The following is a 13,809-nucleotide window of genomic DNA, read 5'->3' as shown; positions in this document are numbered from 1 at the left end:
ATCTAAATACACTACATCTACTGGTTCCCCTTTATCCACCCTGCTTGTTCCATCCTCAAAGATCTCCAGTAAATGTGTCAAACACAATTTCCTTTTCATAAAACCATGCTGTACAATTTGTTTTATGAAACAACTTAGTTATAAATTGCACCTTTAACATAGTAAAGCATTGCCAAGGTGCTTCACAGGAACATTAACAGACAAAGTCTGACACCGAGTCACATAAAAAAAAATTAGGACAGGTGACCAAACGCTTGCCCAAAGAGATAGGTATAAGCAGCGTATTAAGAGGAAGGAGAAGTAGAGAGATTAAAACATTGAGAGAGGAAATTGCAGAGCTTAGGACCGAGGCAGCTGAAGGCATGGCCACCAATGTTGGGGCAAAGGAAATCAGAGATACACAAAAGAGGCCAAATTGGAGGAATTGGAGTTCTGGGAAGGCTGTAGGGCTGGAGGAAAGTTGATGAAGTGTTGAGCAGTTTGATAGAACATTGAATATTGCAAATGTAATTTGATAAGTGTGAGCATTTCTTGTATCCCCATTTAAGACGTCTTATTAAAATGAACTAAAATTCTACTGTATGCCATCCTTCCAGTTGGGTTGAATTCAGCCACGCTAATCTTTTCTGTCTGTTGGCCGTAAAGGTTGTAAGTGAAATAAGTTTGGCCCATCTCCAAACCAATTCCTAGTGGTTTGAGCCTCAGAACAAAACTGCCCGTAATCTAACACTAATGGGCACCTCCGAGTGCAGAATTAGAAGATGTAAATAAAAAATAAATAAGCCTCAAGCAAGAATTGAGATGGGAAAGAATTCTCCCACGGAGTTGCTGATATGTGGTATACACTCCCAGCCAGAAGTAGACAATGGTATTTTGATTAACTCTTATTTAAAAAAAACACTGGATAAATATCTCAATACATACGCAGAGGACACACAATATCAAGGGAGAGCAAATAGGATTTTTGAATCACTTTTTGCCACCAGTCCTGTGGCCCTGGGAATTCTTGTGCACATCTTTTAAACCTGGTGTGAGTGCCACCTCAGGAATGGCAAATACCTTACCCGCCCTACAGCTTCTGCAACATTGTCATGCTGTGTGTTGTAAAATAAAGCGTCCCTCAATTCTTTCCTTATCCGTCTCTAGTTTTCAAGCTTGCAGGTTTGAGAGTTCTCACTCATCACCCTCCCCCAACACTCCCAATTACATGATAGAAGATAAGCTAATGTGATTGTATTGTAGGTTTATAGGTACTGTAGACAGGGAATGGAAGTTTAACCAGGAAGCAACTTAAGTAGAGAAAGGTGCAAATGTAATTAGACTGAATTAGTGTTAGGCTGACTGTAATTATCTCAGAGGGAGCGCAGGCTATAATTTGGCTTTGCCAGCTCACTGGGAGCTCGGATCCCTGCTCTCCATCATAAAGAACCATCTGGATTGAGAATCAGGTTTCCTCCAAACTACTTTGAGCTGTCAGTACCTCAATGTCACAAAGGAAACTAATACTTTGCAGACTGCAAATCTTTTTAAGTATATTATCAGCGGAATTTTTTTTAGATATTCTTTCACAGGATGTGGGTGTCGCTGGCTAGGCCAGTATTTATTGGCCATCCCTAATTGCCCTTGTTTGAATTCCTCCCCAATGTGATTGTCCATCCTTTTCCCTACTCAACATATTGCCAAGGTAGTGTTCCCTGGGTGGTTCACCCAAATGCCCATTCTTGAAGAAAGAGTTGAAGAGTGAGTATCACTGAGCCCAATCCTGTACATGCACACACACACACACGCATGTACACAATTACTTAAAATAGGATGTTTTAAAGACCTTCATAGACCTCCCCACATTTCCACCTGTTTGTGCAAAGTACATATACACTTAAAACTGACAAGGGCCACACCTCACTTCTTCTAATCATTTTTAAATGGCACCCCATGGTGAATTTTTCTGATGTTAGCAAACCTTTTGCATGTAACAGATGGGAGTGTTTGGAACCAAAGAAAATTCACTAAGCGACATGGGTTCAGCATTCTGGCTGGGAAAGACAGATGTGTTTTAACTATTAAATACATCCAATACATTCAGGAGGAACATCTTCACCCAGAGAGCAGTGAGAATGTGGAGCTCACTACCACAGTGAGTGGTTGAGCAGAATAGCACAGATGCATTTAAGGGGAAATTAGATAAATACTTGAGGGAGAAAGGAATAAAAAGGTATGTCAATTGGGTGAGAGATGAAGTAAGGTGGGAGAGGCTCGTGTGACAGATAGACAGCTGAGAATCATATTCAGAATTGCAGGAGGCCACAAAATGGCAAAAAATGCATCAAATCAGATGATAAAATTCAAATCACTTCCCAATTCAGCCCCTAACTGTGCTATCATATACTGCAATGAAAAGTAAAAAAAAAGAGAAAAAGATCTGCATTTGTAAGCACTTTTACAACCTCACTACACCTCAAAGTTTTACAGTCAGTGAAATACTTTCGAAGTGTGGTCACTGTTGTAATGTAGGGAAATACAGTAGCCAATTTCAGCACAGTGAGTAACAGAATGTTGGGTATGCCTGCAGTGCTAGTTATGCAAATACATGTCCCACTGCACTCTCAGTGTAACTCCTTGTCTTCATATGTCATAAGTCTACATTCAGAGCTATTTATGAGGCATCAGCTTTTTTGGTGGTGGGGCTGAGGAAGGGCTGTCAGCTTCTTTGGAACATTTCTTAGGTTTATAAGTTGGCACATACGGTCAATGTAGACAGAAAGTGTGAGCGCGTCATGTAATTTTGAGGAACACTGCAGCCAAGCCTGATCCTGACCTCACTCCAAGATGCACACACTTGGCTTTGCAGCAAGACTCACCAGGTAGCAATCAGGAGGAAAACTTGGTCCATTTTCCTTTCCTTAATCCAGCAACGTCGAGACCAAATATAGCTCTTTCAATGCTGTCTTGGCTGCAATCAGTTAAGTCAGCATAGCCTGGCATTGTAAATTCCAGTACATAGTGCAGGGCTTCTATCCAGCTCACATGACGCTGGTACTTTTTATAATGATCAGCAAGTAATATAATCCCCTTTGTAATGTTCTTTGATGTTGCATGCTTTTGGGTGGATCAGCACTCCCTTCACTATAAAAAGAAGTTGCAGCCAACTCAGTTAGGGAGTAGTGAAGTCTTGCTTCAATTGTATAGAACCTGGGTTAGACCGCACCTGGAGTACAGTGTGCAGTTTTGCTCCCCTTACCTTAGGAAGGATATTATTGCCATAGAGGGAGTGGAACAAAGGTTCACCAGACTTGTTCCCGGGATGGCGGGACTGTCCTATGAAGAGAGATTGGGGAAACTGGGCCTATAGTCTCTAGAGTTTTGAAGAATGAGAGGTGATCTCATTGAAATCTACTTAAAGGGATAGACAGGGTAGATGCAGCTAATATGTTTCCCCTGGTTGGGGAGTCTAGAACCAGGGGACACAATTTCAAAATAAGGGGGAAGCCTCTTAGGACAAAGACGAGGAGAAATTGCTTTACTCAGAGGGTTGTGAATCTTTGGAATTCTCTACCCCAGAGGGCTGTGGAAGCTCAGTCATTGAGTATGTTTAAAGCAGAGATTAACAGATTTCTAAATATTAATGACATAAGGGGATATGAGGATAGTGTGGGATTGAAGTGGAAGATCAGCCACGATAGTATTGAATGGTGGGGCAAGCTCAATGGGCTGAATGGCCTACTCCTGCTCCTATATTCCCAAGTTCCTATGGTAGGGATGTCTTGGCACACTATTGAATTAGTATTAGGAAAGTCAGTTGTGCTTCCAGCTGAAAAATATATTCACATCAGTGATGAGGTTTGGGAGCCAGGGGTGGGAGGGAAGGTGCAGAAAAAATTCAGGACACACACGTGCGAGTCCGAACAGTTTCCCAAATACAGCTACTGATCCCCCCCCCCCCATCCATGGAGCTCGGATACAGATCAGCCATGATCTAACGGAATGGCAGAACAGGTTAGAGGGGCAGAATGGCCTACTCTAGTTCCTGTGTTCTATTTAGATATAATTGTGGCAACTTCACCTTTTGCTCACAAGTTACCACCGATCACTGTTTCATGAGTGCTTGTGGTGTTGGAGAAATGACTGAAGAAATCCTGCATTGGCAAAAAAAAACCTTTGCGTGACAACCAGCAGTTGTACAGCTGCTCCTGCAGAAATCTCCTCACTGGTAAATTAATCACAGATGACAAATCCCACCAAATTTTCAGTATCGTCAAACTATTCAAAGAATGCAGTGAAAGTTGAATTCAAAATGAGAGACACTGGGAACTCTGCAAGATTTACCAAGTTAACAGAGCAACTGTGGCCCACATACACAACCCAGTACTGTGCAACCAACATTTAGCAGAAGTCATTTTTATTTCAACAACCCACTCCCTCCTTCCTATTAAGTCCTACTCCTTGGCTGATTGACAGAATGTCTGACTCTCTCCCTCACTCTGTGCTGCTCCCCGTGTGCCAACTCTGATGCAGCAGGAGGGGAAGGAACAACAAACTATTACAGATGCAAAAAAGAAGAAAGGCAAGATAAAAAGGGAAAATGAACAGTGAGGTGTCGAGTAAAAAGAATTAAGCAGAGAGAAAAAGAGAGAGAGAGAGAGAGCGAGCGAGCTGGAAATGAGGAAGGAGACAGAAAAAGACAGAAACAAGGTGGGCGGGGGGGGGTGGTGAGAGAGGGAGAGAGGGAGAGAGGGAGAGAGGGAGAGAGGGAGAGAGGGAGAGAGGGAGAGAGGGGGGGAGAGGGAGGGAGAGGGAGGGAGAGGGAGGGAGAGGGAGGGAGAGGGAGGGAGAGGGAGGGAGGGAGAGGGAGGGAGAGGGAGGGAGGGGGAGGGAGAGGGAGGGAGAGGGAGGGAGAGGGAGGGAGAGGGAGGGAGAGGGAGGGAGAGGGAGGGAGAGGGAGGGAGAGGGAGGGAGAGGGAGGGAGAGGGAGGGAGAGGGAGGGAGAGGGAGGGAGAGGGAGGGAGAGGGAGGGAGAGGGAGGGAGAGGGAGGGAGAGGGAGGGAGAGGGAGGGAGAGGGAGGGAGAGGGAGGGAGAGGGAGGGAGAGGGAGGGAGAGGGAGGGAGAGGGAGAGGGAGGGAGAGGGAGGGAGAGGGAGAGAGAGAGAGAGGGAGAGAGAGGGAGAGAGAGGGAGAGAGAGGGAGAGAGAGGGAGAGAGAGGGAGAGAGAGGGAGAGAGAGGGAGAGAGAGGGAGAGAGAGGGAGAGAGAGGGAGAGAGAGGGAGAGAGAGGGAGAGAGAGGGAGAGAGAGGGAGAGAGAGGGAGAGAGAGGGAGAGAGAGGGAGAGAGAGGGAGAGAGAGGGAGAGAGAGGGAGAGAGAGGGAGAGAGAGGGAGAGAGAGGGAGAGAGAGGGAGAGAGAGGGAGAGAGAGGGAGAGAGAGGGAGAGAGAGGGAGAGAGAGGGAGAGAGAGGGAGAGAGAGGGAGAGAGAGGGAGAGAGAGGGAGAGAGAGGGGTCTCTGTATCCTTAGCTAAAAGGGCGTGAGAGGCCAAGAATTTCTTTTTTAAATGGGAACGAGCCCAAAATGAAAACCATTTGAATGAAATAGCTTTGTTCAAGTTTGTCAAATGACTATTGGCCAAAGTGGCCCTCCTTGAAGGGATGTAGGAAGGATTTTGGTGTCCCTAATAACATGTCAGTGGAGAAATCACAAGCCTTTAGGGAGATGACTATAAAGCTTAATTCAGCTTTACTGTAGCAATAGTTAAACAGCAACACTATATTCCATCTCCCAATTTGGCTGAGCAATTGTTGGCCACTCTCAATGTTTCTCCTTGCCAAGGGATTGAGAGGAGCAGCATGTTACTCCATTCACAGCCTCTGTCAATGCCTGTTTTTCCTTTGCACCCCTCTTATTTTCACACTCAAAATATATTTTGATGTAAATGGTGGGCGCAGGAGACCTCACTGGTATCGGACATGGGGGAGTCAGTGGCGTAGTGGTATTGTCAGTGGACTAGTAACCCAGAGACCCAGGGTATTTTTCTGGGGAAGGGTTCCGATGAAGGGTCACTGACCCGAAACGTTAACTCCGCTTCTCTTTCCACAGATGCTGCCAGACCTACTGAGTGATTCCAGCATTTCTTGTTTTTATTTCTCTGGGAACATGGGTTCGAATCCCACCATCGCAGAAGGTGGAATTTGAATCAATTAATAAATCTGGAATTAAAAGCTAGTCTAATGATGGCCATTAAACCATTGTTGATTGTTATAATAACCCATCTGGTTCACTAATGCCCTTTAGGGAAGGAAATCTGCTGTCCTTACCTGGTCTGGCCTACATGTGGCTCCAGACCCACAGCAATGTGGTTGACACTTAAATGCCCTCTCAGTTGTATCTAACTGCTACAAAGTCAACAAAACAGAATGAAACCGGACAGACCATCCAACATCGACCTAGGCACCCGAAATGACAATGGCAAACCCAGCCCTGTTGACCCTGCAAAGCCTTCTTTACTAACATCTGGGGGCTTGTGCCAAAGTTGTGAGAGCTGTCCCACAGACTAGTCAAGCACCAGCCTGACAGTCATACTCACAGAATCATACCTTGCAGACAATGTCCCAAACACTGCCATCACCATCCCTGGATTTGTCCTGCCAGTGGGACCCAGAGGTGGTGGGACAGTGGTATACAGTCAGGAGGGAGTTGCCCTGGGAATCCTCAACATTGATTCTGTACCCCATGAAGTCTCATGGAATCAGGTCAAACATGGGCAAGGAAACCTCCTGCTGATTCTACCTACCGCCCTCCCTCAGCTGAAGAATCAGTACTCCATGTTGATCACCACTTGGAGGAAGCACTTAGGGTGGCAAGGGCTCAGAATGTACTCTGGGTGGGGGACTTCAATGTCCATCACCGAGTGGCTCGGTAGCACCACTAGTGACCGAGCCCTAAAGGACATAGCTGCAGGTGGTGAGGGAACCAAGAGGGCAAACATACTTGACCTCATTCTCACCAATCTGCCTGCCGCAGATGCTTCTGTCCATGACAGTACTGGTAGGAGTGACCACTGCACAGTCCTTGTGGAGACGAAGTCCCGCCTTCACATCGAGGATACCCATCGCGTTGTGTGGCACTATCACCGTGTTAAATGGGATAGATTTCGAACAGAACTATCAATGCAAAACTGGGCATCCATGAGGCACTGTGTGCCATCAGCAGCAGCAGAATTGTACTCAACCACAATCTGTAACCACATGGCCCGGCATATTCCCCACACTACCATTACCATCAAGCTGGGAGATCAACCCTGGTTCAATGAAGAGTGCAGGAGCGCATGCCAGGAGCAGTGCCAGGCATACCTCAAAAATGAGGTGTCAACCTGGTGAAGCTACAACACAGGACTATCTGCGTGCCAAACTGCGAAGGCAGCATGCGATAGACAGAGCTAAGCGATCCTATAACCAACGGATCAGATCTAAGCTCTGCAGTCCTGCCACATCCAGCCGTGAATGTTGGTGGACAATTAAACAACTAACTGGAGGAGGTGGCTCTACAAATATCCTCATCCTCAATGATGGGGGATCCCAGCACATCAGTTCAAAAGATAAGGCTGAAGCATTTGCCACAATCTTCAGCCAGAAATGCCGAGTGGATGATCCATCTCGGCCTCCTCCTGAAGTCCCCAGCATCACAGATGCCAGACTTCAGCCAATTCGATTCACTCCACGTGATATCAAGAAACGACTGAAGGCACTGGATACTGCAAAGGCTATGGGCCCTAACAACATTCCAGCAATAGTACTGAAGACCTGTGCTCCAGAACTACCAGTTCCCCTAGCCAAGCTGTTCCAGTACTACAACACTGGCATCTACCCTGCAATGTGGAAAATTGCCCAGGTATGTCCTGATCACAAAAAGCAGGACAAGTCCAACCCGGTCAATTACCGCCCCATCAGCCAACTCTCAATCATCAGTAAAGTGATGGAAAGTGTCAAGCGGCACTTGCTTAGCAATACCCGGCTCAGTGTTGCTCAGTTTGGGTTTCGCCAGGGCCACTCATTACAGCCTTGGTTCAAACCTGGACAAAAAAGCTGATTTCAAGAGGTGAGATGAGAGTGACTGCCCTTGACATCAAGGCAGCATTTAACCAAGTATGGTATCAAGGAGCCCTAGCGAAACTGAGGTCAATGGGAATCAGGGGGAAATCTCTCAGTTAGAGTCATACCTAGTGCAAAGAAAGATGGTTGTTGGAGGTCAATTATCTCAGCTCCAAGACATCACTGCAGGAGTTCCTCAGGGTAGTGTCCCAGGCTCCATCATCTTCACCTGCTTCATCAATGACCTTCCTTCTATCATAAGGTCAGAAGTGGGGATGTTCGCTGATGATTGCACAATGTTCAGCACCATTCACGACTCCTCAGATACTGAAGCAGTCAGTGTAGAAATGCAACAAGACCTGGACAATATGCAGGCTTGGGCTGATAAGTGGCAAGTAACATTCGCGCCACACAAATGCCAGGCAATGACCATCTCCAACAAGACAGAATCTAACCATTTCCCCTTGCCATTCAATGGCATTACCATCGCCGAATCCCCCACTAACAATATCCTGAACTAGAGTAGCCATATAAATACCGTGGCTACAAGAGCAGGTCGCAAGGAATCCTGTGGCAAGTAACTCACCTCCTGATTCCCCAAAGCCTGTCCACCATCTACAAGGCACAAGTCAGGAGTGTGATGGAATACTCTCCACTTGCCTGGATGGGTGCAGCTCCAACAACACTCAAGAAACCCAACACCATCCAGGACAAAGCAGCCCGCTTGATTGGCACCCCATCTACAAACATTCACTCCCTCCACCACCGATGCACAGTGGCAGCCAGTGTGTGCCATCTACAAGATGCACTGCAGCAACACACCAAGGCTCCTTAGACAGCACCTTCCAAACCCACGACCTCTACCAACTAGAAGGACAAGAGCAGCAAATACATGGGAACACCACCACCTGCAAGTTCCCGTCCAAGTCACACACCATCCTGACTTGGAACTATATCACTGTTCCTTCACGGTCACTGGGTCAAAATCCTGGAACTCCCTTCCTAACAGCACTGTTGGTGTACCTACCTGACATGGACTGCAGCGGTTCAAGAAGGCAGCTCACCACCACCTTCTCAAGGGCAATTAGGGATGGGCAATAAATTCTGGCCTAGCCAGCAATGCCCATATCTCAAGAATGAATAAAAAAGTTATTCCTGCTGAACCGGAGAGGGACCTTCAATTGACCTGGCCAAAGCCATCAACTTAAAGATGCCTATGTGACATTGTTTCTGCTACTCTTCTCCCTCCATCCTCTCCCCCATCAGATCGAGAGCTTAAGAAATGAAGAACAAATGACTTGAGCTTAAAAGGATAAGTATCATCATTGACACCAGTGGATAAGCCATTAATCCAGCAGTGTTTCAACTGAACCAATAAAGCAATATGTGTAGCTCTGGACATTGACTCTAATCTGGACCTGTAGATGGCCACCTTGGCCAGGCCCAGGAGCAGGCCCACAAGGCATTCCACTGACTTGCCCCCCAGGGCGGTGGGAGGTAAAAAACAGCAGGGCCATGGGATTCATTCTGGATTGCTCCAGCTAAGAGCTGGTACAGACACAATATGGCCTCTTTTTTAACTGTAATGACAATGGTTCTGTCAGGCTTAGTAATTTCCTTTAAAGTTACTGGCAAAAGAACCAGAGGGGAGATGAGGAGAACTATTTTTTTTTTTAAACCTCAGCGAGTTATGGTCTGGAATGTGCTGCCTGAAAGGGCGGTGGAAGCAGATTTAATAGCAACTTTCAAAAGGGAATTGGATAAATACTTACAGGGGAAAAATTTGAAGGACTATAGGGAAAGATCAGGAGAGTGGGACTAATGAGATAACCCAGTGTTCTCCTTTTGTGCTAGAAGATTCTCTGATTCTATGAAATCAGTTCCCTGATGTAGTGAGTACTCAATATTCATAATTTTAAAAACTGAACTAATTATTGTCAATGGTCGTAATAATTCATTGCTATTTATTAAAGGGGTATTTGTGGTACCATTGGCCTCTTTCACCCCCTTGTAGGTGATTTTGTTTCTGAATTGGATGTTGCTATGTTATGTTGATGCCAGCATTTTCAGAAATCTTTATATTTAAGTTAAATACAGAGATGGTTTTGCAATGGAACAGTCCTGCACCCTGACACATCGAGATCAGAGTGCTTCCTGCAGAAAGCCAAGTGCTCAAAGATAGACCCAAGACCCATTTAAGCAGACCCGGAGATACCTTTTGTGTTAATGGATCCTGACGTTTTCAGAGATAAAAAAGCCTTTCCTACCTGCAGAGTAAGGCTCTTGTTTCTCAATGCAGATAAATTCCTTCCTTTCATATTTGGCACGAATCCACTGTTCCCGAAGCACTCTGAAAAGCAAGCAACCAGGTGTCTGAGAAATTAAAAAGGAGCCCGCTGAGGACTTCAGAGTAACTGGATAAATAAGATCAATGCACCAAGATACACATTTTCTACCTGCAGCAGATTTTGTGCTGGGCTTCTATCTATCTATTTTACAACTTGCATGCATTTACTGCACAACGTTTGGTTGCCAAGCTTTTTACTGATGCATTTTATGTCAATATGTACAATTTTTCTATGTCAACGGTCACATGTCAGGTGCAGTTGCAGGCCTGCTGCCACTAGGTTTTGCTGTGGCATGATTTGCCCAGCATGTTGCCTAGTTCCATTTGCCATTTTATTGATCTGTAACCCCCTCAAGAGGCCAGGAAAAACCTGGAGGGTAGACAAATGGAAATTCTACTGTGTGTTTTTAGGATATGTTTCTACATAATTGCTCTGCTGACTACTTAAATCTTTTGAATTAATCAACAAAGTTAGTGCATACGAACTCAGTTGGCTTAATACAAGCAGTAAGCATGTCACATCATAAGCAAATAGCAGCAGAGGAGCAAACATGTCAACTTCTGCACTGTACTGAGCGTGCTCACTGCTGACCAGGTATAGACTGGTCGAGCCGAATTGATTTTTTTTGTCCTGTATACTCCATGTAGCTTAGCACTTGTGTCTTATGAGCCATTCCCGTTGGCTAACCTTTCAGGCTTGCTCCTGGTCCTGACCTACTATCATATTTCAGGCCTGTACACCGCTCCCACTCCTCAATCTCTCTTCCTGCTCTTGCAACTGACCCAAGTTGTGAGATTCTTCAGCTTCACTACACAACTGCCACCTTTCTTCAGCCTTATTAGTCATTTCTGCTGCCCGATTCCCTGATCGAAAGCAGCCCATTTCTCGAGTTCTACTAGCCTTGCATACCCAGCTCCTGACACCGACCCTTGTTGGAATCTTAAAGAAAAAAGAGAAATGGAAGTGTTATAAATTATTTCCTCAAAGCGTCAGCTTCACAGGTAAAAGTTATTACCACTCAATAGTCTCTTGTATGCCCTCCATTCCCTCACAACTCCAACTTTTCAATTGTAGCGTTGCACATACCAGGCTTTCAAAATTGTAATGAAACTCGGGGTGGGCTGGGGCGTGGGTGGAGGGTGTAATGGGCAGGCCGTTCACTCACACCGCTGCCTGGCCTGGAAGTGTCACCCACCTAAACCTACAGCAGGTGGACTGTTAACAGAGCCCCTGTATTCTCCTGTTATTCAGGGTTGAGAGTTGCCACCCATATGGCTTCCTACCAACGCTAAAATCTTAGGGATTCCTCACGATTACAGCAATGGAATGGAGTGGAAGCTCAGGTGAGTGTGGGATGGAAGGAGAAGGGTAGTTGGAAACAAAATTGTTGAATTGTATAAAGATGACGATACATTTAACACCAGCTCAGACATCTTACATCAGAAATCCATGTCTTGTTCAAATATTTCCGACACTGGCAAATAGCCACAATTTGAGAAGGATGTGCATGTTAAACAGAAAAAGGGCAAGACCACAATGTTTTAATCTTGGGTTGGTAGCGAGCTACACGATAGAGACATGCTGACAAAATGCTGAAAGATCAACTGCACAGTAATATAGATGCTGACAGGAAACTATAATTAGAATTGACATTGGCACTGTCTGACCCATGACTGTTTCTGATCACACAACAGACAGTTTTATTTTGAAAAGAAAGGGGGCTTTGAGTTCAAGTTTCCTTTCAGATGAAAGATGTACCTGGTCAGCAGTAAGGCTGCACTGAGCGGTTTCGGTAGAGTGCAGGAATTGACATGTTATGTTCCTTTGCTTAGGCTGCACTGCTGTACCGCACTTCTATTACACTAACTGCATTCGTATGAATTTTAAAAAAATTTTTCATGGGATGTGGGTGTCACTGACAAGGCCAGCATTTGTTACCCATCCCTAATTGCCCTTAACAACTGAATGGTTTGCTAGGCCATTTCAGAGGGCAGTTAAGTGTCAACCACATTGCTGTAGGTCTGGAGTCACATGTAGGCCAGACCAGGTAAGGATGGCAGATTTCCTTCCCTAAAGAACATTAGTGAACCAGATGTTTTTTTTTTAAATGATATGATAATTGATGGTAGTTTCATGGCACCATTACTGATACTAGCTTCCAATTCCAGATTTTTAAAAAAATTAATTAATTGAATTTAAATTCCACCAGCTGCCGTGGTGGGATTTGAACCCATGTCCCTAGGGTATTAGCCTGGGTCTCTGGATTACTAGCTCAGTGACAGTACCACTACGCCACTGTCTCCCCCGAATTACCTTCTTCACTGTCTTTACTTTAAAAAGGTTAAGCAGTCAAGAAAGCAGTTCTGTAGGAATGCAACCAGCGCTCCTTTTCCAATATCACATGCTGGAATTTCTAGGTTTAAAGAAACCAATAAAATAGGTTGTGAATATTGTCGCTGATCGCAGGTGTTCTTCAAAAATTATTTTGACAACCATGAAAGAAGCTGTTGAGCAACTTGCTGTCATGGGAATTCAGGAATATACAGGACGAAGGAGAGCCTGTTTCAGTTAGAAACATAGGGAATCCTAGAGGAAGACTGACCAAGGTCCGTCTTGTTCTCCGTCTACCATCCTGGTAATCACATGACAATGCTAACGGAGTTGTTGACTAATTACCGCGATCAATCTCAATCAATTAGTCTCCAACAGACCCAGACATGAGGTGAAGGAAACCCCCAGTGGTGGAGAGCTTTGGGAACCATAGTTCCAAGGTCACCTGTTCCTTCCAAGCATGTTCCACTCACCACATGTCATGTCCCAAAATTATTCATATTGCTGTATCCCCAAAATATTATTTACTTCAACTAGTCAGTCTCAAAGTTTAGAATTACAATACACTATTACACGTCTCAGACAACCTTGACCACTTTCTCTGCCAAACAAACATTTAATCTCCCCTCGTCACTATCCACCTCCTCCGCATCCCTAGAAATCTGCTCCACACAATTCAAAGCTCCTGTGAATGGTAGCAATCTAAATTGTCAGTCTTCTGAGCTTAAGGTTGGCTCTTTATCCAGTGAGAGAGAGATTGTCCAACATGACTACAATTTATCTATGCCCTTTCAAATCTTGAAAACCTGTGTAAGTTCTCTTGCACTGTGGTGAGCACACGTCACAGAAGAACCACACGACAGCTTTGCAAAGAAAATGCTGAAAAGCTTGGTGCTGTGGGGACTACAAGAGGTTTAATAAAACTGGAGGTTTTCCTCGCAAATGCTTTGAACCAACCATTTTTTTGACCTGATGCACCCAGGGTTTCAAAAGCTGGTATAGCAAATGGACCCACTGGCGTTGTGCTGTCTAGAAGCTAAGGCCCAGCTCACGAG

At 45.3% G+C, this 13,809-nt stretch overlaps 1 protein-coding gene across 6 annotated transcripts in view; it reads right to left on the bottom strand.

The window, feature by feature from the left end:
* Nucleotides 1–13,809, bottom strand: part of LOC137383515 (arf-GAP with dual PH domain-containing protein 1-like) — a 135,258-nt gene that overhangs the window by 53,036 nt on the left and 68,413 nt on the right. For all 6 annotated transcript variants that reach the window (XM_068056545.1, XM_068056546.1, XM_068056543.1 and 3 more), the window contains exon 4: nt 10,343–10,425. In XM_068056545.1, the coding sequence (XP_067912646.1) occupies nt 10,343–10,425 (83 nt within the window). The remainder of the gene's footprint in view (nt 1–10,342; nt 10,426–13,809) is intronic.

The sequence above is a fragment of the Heterodontus francisci genome, chromosome 24 (genome assembly GCF_036365525.1).
Source record: "Heterodontus francisci isolate sHetFra1 chromosome 24, sHetFra1.hap1, whole genome shotgun sequence".
In the NCBI taxonomy this organism is placed as follows: Eukaryota; Metazoa; Chordata; class Chondrichthyes; order Heterodontiformes; family Heterodontidae; genus Heterodontus; species Heterodontus francisci.
This window is presented reverse-complemented; position numbering and strand designations above follow the sequence as displayed.